The sequence below is a fragment of the Hyperoodon ampullatus genome (genome assembly GCF_949752795.1).
Source record: "Hyperoodon ampullatus genome assembly, chromosome: 1".
Lineage (NCBI taxonomy): Eukaryota > Metazoa > Chordata > Mammalia > Artiodactyla > Ziphiidae > Hyperoodon > Hyperoodon ampullatus.
In genome coordinates, this window is record NC_136914.1 from 85,527,095 (window position 1) to 85,539,656 (window position 12,562).

The 12,562-nt window shown below is 36.5% G+C and overlaps 1 protein-coding gene across 1 annotated transcript; it reads right to left on the minus strand.

Annotated features, from left to right (window-relative positions):
* Window positions 1-1,001: 1,001 nt before the first annotated feature.
* Window positions 1,002-11,043, minus strand: ATP8A1 (ATPase phospholipid transporting 8A1; the record flags this gene model as incomplete). Its single annotated transcript, XM_079710919.1, has 4 exons — window positions 10,914-11,043; window positions 9,763-9,855; window positions 2,310-2,401; window positions 1,002-1,099 (listed from the first exon to the last, which is right to left on the minus strand). The coding sequence occupies exons 1-4, from the start codon at window positions 10,994-10,996 to the stop codon at window positions 1,002-1,004; spliced, it is 366 nt and encodes a 121-aa protein (XP_079567045.1). The 5' UTR covers window positions 10,997-11,043.
* Window positions 11,044-12,562: the final 1,519 nt, after the last annotated feature.

Consider the following 12,562-nt stretch of genomic DNA (forward strand, 5'->3'; position numbering starts at 1 on the left):
CCAACATGGTATTCCAAACACCTTGACAGAAGCATTGGAAATCTCACATAAATATGTAAGCATATTTTTCTTAAAAGAGAAAACTCGAAGACAAAATGACATCACTCAGTCTAAAGCAGAAGCCAGGTTGTTAGAAAAATCTAAATGATGATGAAACCTCATTAGAAAGGATGGAGACATAAATACAGTTTTAAAATTCAGTATCATAAAGACAGTCACATACCACGTGTGCACTGCAACTTGAACAAATAGACAAGACGAACGAGAAAGAAGCGTTTGTAAGGCTAAAGGTGCAACATCACAGATTTTAGTAGCAAATGCCTTGAAATACTTGTTTTTGCAAATCACTCTTAGATTTGTAAAGTCAGGCATGCAGATCTTACAGCAGAACTAGAGGTAAACCTTCTCTTAAATTTCTGGGCAAATGACTACTGAATGACAAATACATTTATTAAACTTCTTTGGCAAACAATTATCAAGACAATTTTTGACACAAACACTTTTTATTATTAATGTCTTGTTTAGAAATTTTGCTCAGTGAGTTGCTTCCTTAAGAAGGCTAGTTTTTTTTCAGCATATTCTGAAATCTAAAATGGATATCAAGGAGTCCCTTTAACTTACTACCATTTTAGAGATTTGTAAAGGTCGGTCACCTTGTGGTATATCCAAGACACTGATAGTGGCAGCCCCAGAGTAACAGCATAAGAATGCTGACCTATTCTCAGTTTAAGAAAACACTCTGGCAAGATACAAGGTCATTTTCCATTTCTGTTTACAAAGACTTAGTAAATACTTTAGAAAATCTGAAAGAGATGGTGTTACAGTATAGTTGCACAGTGCTTATGTCTATAATATACATGAATCTGAATGTCAGTCAATGAGATGAGTTCAGATCCATTTCCCCTCCTTGGACCAGGCTGGAATTGGTCAGCAGATTCTGGTGAAGACCTGGGAGCTCCCCTTCGAGATGTGTCAGAGCTGGCCTCTCATCCCTCCCCCCATCACCACTCTTCGGGTCTCTGCTTTGTGGTATCATACGCTCTAATCACTTCAGACTGTGAGACGATTCCATTTTCATCTTGAGAGAAAGCATACCCGTCTGTAAGTTAAAGATAAAATAGAAACGGTCATCTTGAAGTCGCTGGAAATCTCTGTTATTCTGAGTGTTGAGTGTTCACTTCCTAACTTGGGGAACTAATGCATCCCTCCCACCTTTAAAAGCATGAAGACACTAGTTTTTAATGTCTGTAAAAGGTATAGACTCAACTGCAAAATGAAGAGTGAGATGATGGTAGCTTAGATTCTAGGAGCTGTGCTCCCTAGACGAACAGATGCTCTCGGCCCCCCTCAATTCTCCCTTCAGCATCTCAAGTCCAGCCCCTCTAATGTCTGCTTCCTGACTAGCAGAGGGGTGGGGAGTGCAGTCAAGTGGGTGCGTGTATTCCATATAGATCAGGCGGATAAGAGGGAAGGAAGAATAAAAGCAAGGAAGAGGAGGAGATAAACACACACAACTTCGAATAGTGGAAGTGCGCTCTCCTTCCCTCAGAAGACATAATTCTGGGCTCTCAGCATCTACAAATAAACTCACTCATGCCCCAGCCTGGTCCAAGGGGGCTTGGGGAAAAGAAATGACCTCCAAGGGAATCACATCTTTAGAAAAGGCCTCTTGAAGTATAAAGAGCAAAAGCATTAAACATGAGTATATATAAATGGAAATAAATTACATGTGGAAATAACATGAAACAAATGATATATTACTAACACACATACATTTACCACAGGGCTTTATATATTATATTCTTTTTTAGATCCTTGAAATGTTAAGAGGGTGTGATACCTAATAATTTCTTACAACTCTAAATATTCATAAATATTTTTGAAGGGGAAAATACATGTTTCATTGTGCGATGTTTCACATACATGTCATTGTGTATGAAAGCTGAAAAGGCTCTTGCAAAGTTATTCAAGTAGGAAAGATAACAATACAGAGTGAGCTTTAAAGAGTTAAGATTTATTTCACTGGTTCTTTTTAAGACTTAAGGAAACAAGGGGCATGCAGGAATATTTTTCTTGAAGTGAAAGCAGCAAGATTTTCAAATGCTCTATCTCTTTTGCTGAAAGTGAGATGGCTGTGGTCAAAGGATTCTTTAAACATTTGTTATTTACATAACATATTGCAAATGTGCAAAACTTGTTTTAGGTGTTAACTGTAAATAGTTAAATATCTCTAAAGTTAAAATACTGTTCTCAGATCCTATGAGGTAATGGCAGAGGATGTGTTTAAAAAACAGAACTCAAATACTTACGGAGCAGGTTTTGTTGCAATGATTCTGATGGGTACAAGTTCACGTGGTTCTTCTTAAAGACATTCTTGAGCAGTTGCGCCCTCTCCGTGAGGCTGCAGAACAGGTGCAAATGTGTGAAATGAATTATCATCTCGGCGGAGAACCCAGAGTGCCCACAGGACCACCAGAGAAAGTCAGACTGACACAAAAGATTGCTTGAGAAATCCGGAGTCTAGTGATTATTTCAACCCCATTTTCTCAGACAGCAAATGAGGTTTCAAGTACTGGATACTTTTGAGGCCATTTTTTCCCCCCTGACAGCTAAGGAGAGCTTTGTCCCCAGTAGTCCAGTCAAAAGACTTCCCCACCCCCAGTTACATTTAAGTCAAATACGGACACAGAACCTGCACAATATAATTAATAAAAAATGCAAAGTCTACCAGTTGTGTTAGTGGCTTCTAAAATCTTGGAATTTAGACTTACTACATATAGCAAGCATGGCATTTTAGAATTAAAAAAATTAACCATTACTATACCTTTTTCCTACTTTGCACATATTCTGGTGTAAAATACTTTTTTTTTAGTTATACAGAAAAATCTGAAAAATTATGCAAAGAAGAAATTTCACAGACTTTATAATTAGAAAAATTACATTACCACTCTAATATGGTATGAAATGTGTTCCTTAATTTCATTTTAAAATAAAAAAACTGTTTTCAGAAAATAATTTACTAGGTAAAGTGACAAGAAAAAACACGTTTTTCAATAAACGTTTAGAAGAATCTTCTCTGCAGAAACAAACCCATGTAATTATGTAACTTCTAAAAGCAGAATGCAAGAAATAATGCATCTGTTTTTCTCCCCTGCACACAGAACAGTGTTTCACCCAGTAGGGAGTCAAATACTTGTCGGATAAATGAATTTGAGTAATAATTCCAAAGTGCACTTTTAAACATCATCAATCCTCCCAATCATGACATTTCTCCATTGGTTGATTTATAAAACTTTGCTTTGATATCAAACACATAACAAGCACAAAGAGCTAATAAATAATCCACATGTGTTGCAGCAAATGTTTATGCAATTTTGTTTTAATCACTGGAATTGACTCAGCGGACAAATTTCCATCTTTTAGTTTCCCCACTTTTAAGCTTTAGTTAAACTGCTGTAAGTTATGTTAGTTCTGTATATTGCCAATTTTTTTAGACCCCGAAAGGGAACAATATTTATCATATGCAAAAAAAAAAGGATCATCTGCAAAATGAACTCATTGTAATTACACAAACATTTAGGCTTTTGCTGAAATAAAATATTTAGAAATGTTGACATTTGTAGTAGTCTTACACACATTTTAAAAAGTCTAGGGGTGTTAACTGCTATTTATTAGACATATTTTATTGTCATTGGGAATTAAGGCAAGAAAGCTAATTAATCTTAAAACTCCAGTGGTTTTGAAAAAATTTGTAAAACTTGTTTTTGCTAGTGAAATAAACAGATATGGGGAATGAGAAGGAGCCATTTTTACAGAGTGACTTTTCTTACTCTGCTCTTAAAATGATCTACCGTTACAGACCCAGGGACTCATAGGGACACTAAAATATGTAACCGCTTTGAGGAAGTCGGCAGCTTTAGCAGCAGGTGGTCTGATGTTGTTAGCAGAGCATCGTGGATGGGGTGCTTAGCAAGTCTCTGGTGTTTAAAACTGAAATGACTACAGAAGACTAGAGGACGGCAATGTATCATGATAGAGCTGCTTCTTCCCAAAATACATTTTCCAGGTTTCAGGCTGGCCTTCCTGAATGCATGATACTTTACTACTATAACATGATACTTTAATATTACAATTATGGAAGCGATAAGAAGGCAGATGTGAGAATTGCCCCTTTCATATTATGGCAACCTAAATATATGAGATAATGTAATTTTGTTTTGTAATGGTTCATATAAGGCTAGTTTATCACTCAGCTGTTACATCAAGTTAATGTCTAGTGTTAAAAAAAAAAGCAGTAAGCAAGTCTCTTTCTGGGGAAAGAAGCACACTTCTGTGGAAAGAGGCTGGGCTTTGCAGTCTTACTTTGGTTTAATTCTGAGTCTGTTACTTATTAGCTGGGTCACCTTAGGCAACCCTTCTTGGACATCTCATGGAGAACAGGAGGACAATTCCTAACCTCAGGCTGACGGAGGATTCAGGGAGTTGTATAGCTTCAACCACAGTTACTGGTACTCAGGAACCACTCAACACTTAGAAGCACTGGTTCTTCCCACCCTTACCATCCCCCAGATCCCAAGGAATTTATTATTTAAAAAAACCCAACTAGAACAGAGATCATCACGAAACAAAAGATACTCGGTGAGGATCATTTCTGATGCCTTGGTTTATATTCAACATTACCTCAACAGGAGAAGTCTATTGCTGAACATGAGTTTTCACGTATAACGCCCCTCACTCCACTTCCTTAGGAAAACTACTAGGTTTTTGTTTTTTGTTTTGCTTTTTGCCTTAGCTACATCGGACCTCTTGATAGAACAAAAACTCCCTCCTCAGAATATAAATGCCGTTCATGGGAGGGTGCTTAATAAATAATAACTGATGATGATTTGTATTTCTCTAGTCCTATCCCACTTTTGGAGAACTACTCATCATTTCAAAGTTATGCAGTTTCTGTGCCATCAATGTTTATGGGTAACTGATATCACTATCAAGCCACATTATAAAATATACTGGTAACATGTTAACATTAATAGACATGTTAAAAGTTTAGTTTTTGTTGAACAGTTTAACACAGTGTGAGAAGAAAAAAAGACTCTAGGATGCCTTCTAACTAAAACCACATCTTATTCACAACTCTTGTTCAGTAGTTTTACTCAGTTTGTAGGGTCTTTCATGTACATACCAAGCTATGTAAGTTTTTGATTTATTGAATGCAATCACACAACTACCACTTACGTTATTTCCAAGCCTGTTAAAATGCTGCAACTTAGATATTTGGTGAGGTGGGGTGGAAATATACCACGTTTTAAAATAAAATTTCATTTAGAAATACTAAAAAAAAAAAAGGTAATAACTCATTTACTGTCCTGGAACATGTTGTCTTAAGGTATTTTCAGTTATCTTTGAAGAGTGGTCAATTTGCATTTGTTTTTTTATTGGGTTGCCAAGCTATTTTCATTCATTCATGAAATGTTTTAGTGCATAGCATACGACAGCTGTCCTGTAGTAGGCAGTGGTGGTGGGGAGATGAACGATGAATATAAGAAGCCTAACTAATCTCTGCTCTGGAGGAGGTATTTCATCGTTCTGTTTCGTTTCTTTACAAATGTTGGATGGAACCCTTATCACAGGGATGAGAGTAGGCTGGGGGAAAACATTTGATATGTCCTCCTATCCTAATCACCGCCTCCCCCAACCCTGCACCTCCGCCCCAGCCTCAAAGAAATTTATGTAATCCTGATATAAAACCCAGGTGAAAATTGAAAAATATAGTTTCTATTAGTTCTGGGGCAATGTTAAAATTGCTTTTCATTAAGATAAACAATACAGAGAAAAGCTGGAAGACAACACCATCACCACCCTCATGACCAAATGATCTGACATCCATACTTCCCTACTGTCTTTTTTAAAGCTAAGGCTGTGGGCCAAGCAGTGGTGGTGGACAAATTAATAAGGACTGACCTGAAGATCCTGGGCTAAAATTCTATTTAGTAACGGCTGATGATGAGATGCTGGCTAATGTCTACAGTTAGATACAAAAAATTATGAGACTCATTATTCATACTGCCTTACTATAAGATGCATTGCTTCACACACACATGAAAGATATCCAGTAATAACTGCCCTGTCTCTAATGAGCCCATTGTCCACAACCCCTTATTTTAAATCTTTGCGATTTTGAATTCACATTTTGTTTTGTTTTGTTTTAGAAAAAGTAATATGTTTCACACAATGTGTAGATGTAATACTCCCAAGTGGGATCTTAGAGGCCCATATTCCAAAAATTAATATTTCTGCTATAAAATACAGGAATATTACGTTGTAGAAAAATAAACACGATCAATGTCCTTATATTTATAGTACAAATTGTTTTGGTTTTTCCAGCAAATTTTGCTATAAGCCTATGGAAAAAATTGAATTTCAAAGCTTTTTGGACTTTGGGAATGAAGATGCTTCGGCTCCCTAGTGTTGGAGCATGTCCACATAAAGTAAAAGCAAAGAACAGGATTTCACAGCTTAAAGTCATTTTCTTAACACACAAAAATAAGCCATGGCCTCACAGTATTAGGAATAAGGTTTGGCTTTATTCTCCCAATTTTTTAGACTTAAACTGATTTCTACCATAACCCATGGCTCAAAAGCAATTACTTAAACGATGAAACATACCTTTTTCCTCAAAATTTCGATGTAAAATTAAAATATATCTGATTTGCTGGAAATTATGATAAGTGGCATACTATTTCTATAAAAAGGACTAATTCTTTTAACCAAGGTGTTTCAATTTTTGAAAATGAGTAGAGATGAGAAATAAATTCTTATAAATACTAATCTGGATACAGTGCTTACAAGTAAGTTATAGTTTCGCTGACACTGTTTCATTTTACATCTAGCTTGACTTCATAGTAGTGCTTAGTGAAGATTAAAAAAATTGGGATGATCAACCCGCAAGATCTTTCTTAAGAATTGCATCATTCTATGACAAAAAAAGTAAACAATCATTAACGCTAGGAGTTACTAGTTTGGGAAGTGTAACCTATATACTTCTATGTTCTTGTTATCACATTTTAATTTAATTACCCACAGGTCAACCCCACTACTCAACTATCCTTTCACCCACCCTTTCATTCGTTTGTTCATTCATTCCTTAGTTAACTCTCTTGGCCATACACTCATCCACTCAACAAATATTGACTGAGTGCTACTGTGTTCCTGGCTCTGTGGCCGGTTCTGGGCTGCAGTTAAGACTAGGACAGAGGCCTCTCCTACAAGGAGCTCCGTCTAGTAGGGGAGATGAACAAGCATAGGGCGAACAAATACACTATATCATACTGCAATAAATGTAAAAACAGAACAAACAAGATACAGAGATAGCAGAATAAGAATTGATTTTATCTGTGAAAAGCTGAGGGAATTGCATTTGGACTGGGTTTTGAAAGCTAGGAATTGGATTACCCAGTCTCTAAGAGGGTACCAGCTCTAGACAAGGAACAGCATGTGTGGAGGCCAGGAGGCGTAAAATAATGTGGTGTTTTGGCACTCAGGGAAGCCTGGTATCAGTAGAATACACAGAAATCACTATTTCTTCCTCTTTGAAAAATGCAGATGAAATTAGCTAGTTTTTTGAAATTTGACATGAGTCTTATTCTCCAAGGTTTCTGAAAGAGTTCTATCAATAAAATCAATCTGACAATTTCTAAACTGCCTTAGAATGTAGTTTGGTGTGAAGACTTTTCCAACCAGTTGCTACTTTTCCCCTTTCACAGATCTTTTTCTCCCCCTTCCTCTAGCTACCACTTAGCAGGGAGACACCGTGCCGCACTGACCATCGCCATCCTTCTCTTCACCGATTGGCAGCAATGGCAACACAGTGTCCCTACTGTACTAGGGGTTTTTGTCTGGGGTATTCAGCTAACATCTAACTTAGTCCTGAGTCCTTAAGAAAAGCTGAACAGCTATTTTAGGCAAATGAGCTGAGCAGCAGCAGGAAATTTATCAGATGCATTTTCTTGGAGAAGCTGGTTGTCACTTATGGCAGAATTCACTTCTTTCCTTCTAGGTTCTCTGACTTATTTAATGTAAGGGACTACACACATCACAGACTCAGGTCTTTAGGACCCAGAGGTCAGAGGTCATCACATGGAACCCTCAGCCTGACTTACGAATCGTTGAAGTCAACGTTATACTATAAACGATGGAAAACCAGTATCACATGGAGGGGCTTAATGTAGGTTTTATTAACATACAAATAGGAGAAATTTACTAAGGGTAGTAACAGTGCTATCAGTAGACTTTCCCTAATAATTGTGAATAAATATTTTTGTTCACAATTTTGTGAGCTAGAACTCTTACCACATCCTTTTTACAGCTAGAGTGAAAGAGGGAAAAAACATTTACTGAGGAACTATTTATGAAAGGCAATAGAATAGATGTTGACTTGGAGGTGAAGGGAAGAGATGAGGAGAAGGTGGAGGGAGGAGTAGCTACACCTGTAACCCCAAAGGTAGCAGCCCATCAGGTACACAGGGACACCAACTCGGAGAGGCAACGAACTGTCATGTTAGTGGCAGGCTAGTTTTGTTGCCATCCTACGTTCTTGAAAAGCAGCAGCAGGAGGCAGAACAGTGCATGGTTAGCAACAGGGTTTCTAGAATCAACTGACAGGGGCTCAAGGCCCAGCGTGGTCACTTCTGACCTTGAGAACCTGGTCTTTCTAAGCCCCGGTTTTCTCATCTGGAAAAACTGAGGATGATGGATTTGTACAGGGTCGTTGCAGGAGTGTAATGCAATAGTACCTGTGAAGTGAGGAGTGCAGCACCCAGCACGTGGTGCACGCCCTGCAGATGCCAGTGTCGTTATTTTTAAGAGAGGCACAGACCGGCGTGTGACGTGCTCCTTCAGCCTAATGAGAGCACGAGAGGGCTGGAAGCCAAGGTCTCAGCCTGAGTTCCCAGTCTGACACTCCACTGTGTCAAACTGAGTAACGACAGTGAACCATGATGAAGGTGACACAGACCAGGGCAAAATGTCTCCTATGGTTGAGACAAAACTTTAGCTCACTTTAGTGTGATGAAAGACAGAAAGAACAAATTTCTGGTATTTTCTTCATAATTGTGGTGTATCACAGAGTGCTTTCATATAAGTTTAAATTCTTTTCTGTAATGTTTTGTGAAATTTAGTCAATTCAATTAGCTTTCTAACCTTGCTTTTTGGGGGGGCGGGTGGCGGTGAGGAAGAGGACTTGGAAGACATAACTGACTTCATATATGACAGACATATGTCCAGGTCAGTTCCTAACAATGTACTGAACCACAAAGGTAACTGTGGGAGAGCTGACTTTATGTCAAGCTCTGATTTTGACTATATTCTACTGTGTTATTTTTTTCTTTTTCAGTTTAATAATAAACACTATTTGTACCTACCATTTATTGAGTGCTCATTAAGCACCAGATGGCAAGCCACCTGCTTTATCCACAGTATTTTATCCAATTCTTACAACTGGCCATGAGGGAGGTATTATCACTCCCATTGTATAGATGAGGAAATTGAGGCTCAGCAGCTCTAAGCAACTTGGCTAAGGTCACCTGCAGCTTAGCGAAGAAAGATTTGATCTGAATCTGCATCTCTCTGACTGCAAAATTTGTCAGTGACACTGCTAGCTCCATGTTAACAGATAAATACAAGTTTAACTGCTTATTTCCAACCACTAGCAAAAGACATATTTAAAGTTCACTTGGAAAAGAACATATTTAGGGCATATTTTACCTTTTTCCAAGCACAACTGCTCCTGGGTCTTGAGATTTTGCCTCCAGCTCCTGAACTTCATCCACTAATGTTTTAAAAGCAGTCCTCTTGACACTGCAAAAAAAAAAAAAGGTAGAAGTATTCGTGTGAAAATTTAAGACTTTATGAAACTAGTTTTGATCATGCTGCTGCTAAGTACGACAGTAATCAGTGTACAAGCAATTTTTCCATAGAATCTAAAAAACTACAGTGGGGACTTCCTTGGTGGCACAGTGGTTAAGAATCTGCCTGCCAATGCAGGGGACATGGGTTCGAGCCCTGGTCTGGGAAGATCCCACATGCCACGGAGCAACTAAGCCCGTGTGCCACAACTACTGAGCCTGCACACTAGAGCCCATGAGCCACAACTACTGAGCTCGTGTGCCACAACTACTGAAGCCCGCAAACCTAAAGTCTGTGCTCCACAATAAGAAGCCAACGCAATGAGAAGCCTGCGCACTGCAACGAAGAGTAGACCCCGCTCACTGCAACTAGAGAAAGCCCGCATGTAGCAACAAAGACCCAACACAGCCAAAAATAAATAAATAAATTTATTAAAAAAAAAAAACACTACAGTAATTCTGGGCATTAATATAATTATAGAAACAATAGTCATAAAATAAATGGTTTACATTTATAATATTAAAACTCTCAGTTATTAAATAAGCATCATGTTAACTAACTTTAATGGTATCTTTTTTTGTGGGAAGAGAGGACACTTTAAAACTTATAATCCTTGAGAAAGATTAGTAAAGTTGTAGTTTCTTCTATTCTCTGTTTTATACATGTTTAGAATCAGGCTAGCAAAAATTCCCTTTCACAACTGTTGTTCACTAAAAATTTATATATATATGTATTTGGAGGTAAAAAATTTTTTCTTCTACCTTGAATGGGTTTTTCAGGCTGATTAATAAAAATGTTAATTGAAGCTACCTGCTTTACTTCTGTTCGCTCTTTTAAACTAATTTAGTTTTCTAGTTCATCAATCACTCCTTTCTTCTTTATTTATGTAGAATTAATATTACTAATTCCTATTCTGTAAGCTCTACACTAGAGTTGATGTTACAACTAGAGAAATCTGAGGATTAATATGCATCTGTGTTGTTAATGACATAACTGAGCATTATACTTACACTTTGTATACCACGTCAAGAAGCAAAGATGCCACAGGGATAAATAACAGGCCTGTCCAAAAGACTCCGGAACTGAACAACATGGCTGCCTGAGTAAAAGCATCAGAAATAGTATTACTTTAAAAACCAAGAAATACATCATTCATGTTTAGTTTTTATACGATTTCAAGTAAAATAATTTTAAGAATCTCATTCTGCAAGAAGGTATACAATAACTCTGAATTCAAACTTGTGAAATATTTGGAATTAAAAGCCAAATTTATTAAAACATGCATTTACTACATTTCTTTTTTTCCCTCAAGTAGCTAATACAACAAAGTTTTATCATGTGCCAAATCTTTTCATATTTTTATGTGAAATTTTTATTACTGTGATCAAAATAATGGAGTAATAAACTTTGACCTTCTTTTATAACTTAGAATATAAAAATTTATCTTTTTGAGCAAACTTCAAACATACACTGGATTAAATTCTCTTATAATATAACATGTAAAATCAATCCTAATTAAAAACTACATTTACTATTTCTGGCACAAAAAATTTACTTTTCTAAAATATTGCATGATACTAAAAGATCATCCAGATAAATCATGAATACAGTATAAACAAATTAAGGAATCTATGAAAAATAACAATTTGATATTAGATAGGAATAATATTAATTTTTGTTCAAAGATTTACATAACTTGTTTTGGTGCATCCTGTTATTGCTAAAGTCAAGCCAAATGTTTAGTATGTAAAACCCAAATAAAAGTATATTAAAATAACTTTAAGCATTCCTTTGTATTAAATTCCAAATTGCTATATCAGAGCCTTTGGGGTTGCAAAGAAAATGATTCTATAATAAAAATCAACAAATTCTATTAGTTATTTGCGATTATAATAAAAAAATCCCTTTATAATGTAGATTACTAGAGCTTAAAAGGGATAGTGTCATATAATAAAACCAAAAGGAATATTTTGCTTCACTTCGAGTCTATTTGTTTATCAAGAATAAATTTGCAGTACTTATTTAAATCCATAAACGTATTGTTATAACTCCATTCTGAAGTAGCCAACTAACGCACACACATTTACATCCCACTAAAACTCATGCAAGAAATGTTTTTTTTTAACCAGGTCAGGAATTAAAAATGATTTAGAGTTTAATTCGTATAGGCAGGTTCACAATTACACATAAACAGTCCTAATCAATCAATCCTTATCAAATATAAAGATTACTAATTTTAAGTTGTGTTTCAGATTACCTATTCATTTTGACTCTCATCTGGAGACCAGGAGCTGCTGTTTAAAAATTTTTCTACATTAACACAAGCTTATTGATACAGACTATTGGTAAAAGGATACTCAGGTTTCCCTCTATCTAGGCTGACACAGCTCTGAACACGTTAAAATAAGAATATGCTATTACCCAAAATTTCAGAAAGTAAGTGTTGCCACGTGGATTCAATGGAACAGCACCCACATTCTAGATACCACCAAGACGAAAGATATTCACATAAAAGTCATTTTATTTTATAAGCAAAACATGATCTTCGACATGCTTGCTGACATCCTCAATAGTGAAAACCAACAATAACTGTGTAATAGGAAATGTCCATCAAGTCAGTGGGTTTTGTTTAGTTGGAAGGAAGCTTTTGAGTTAGGTA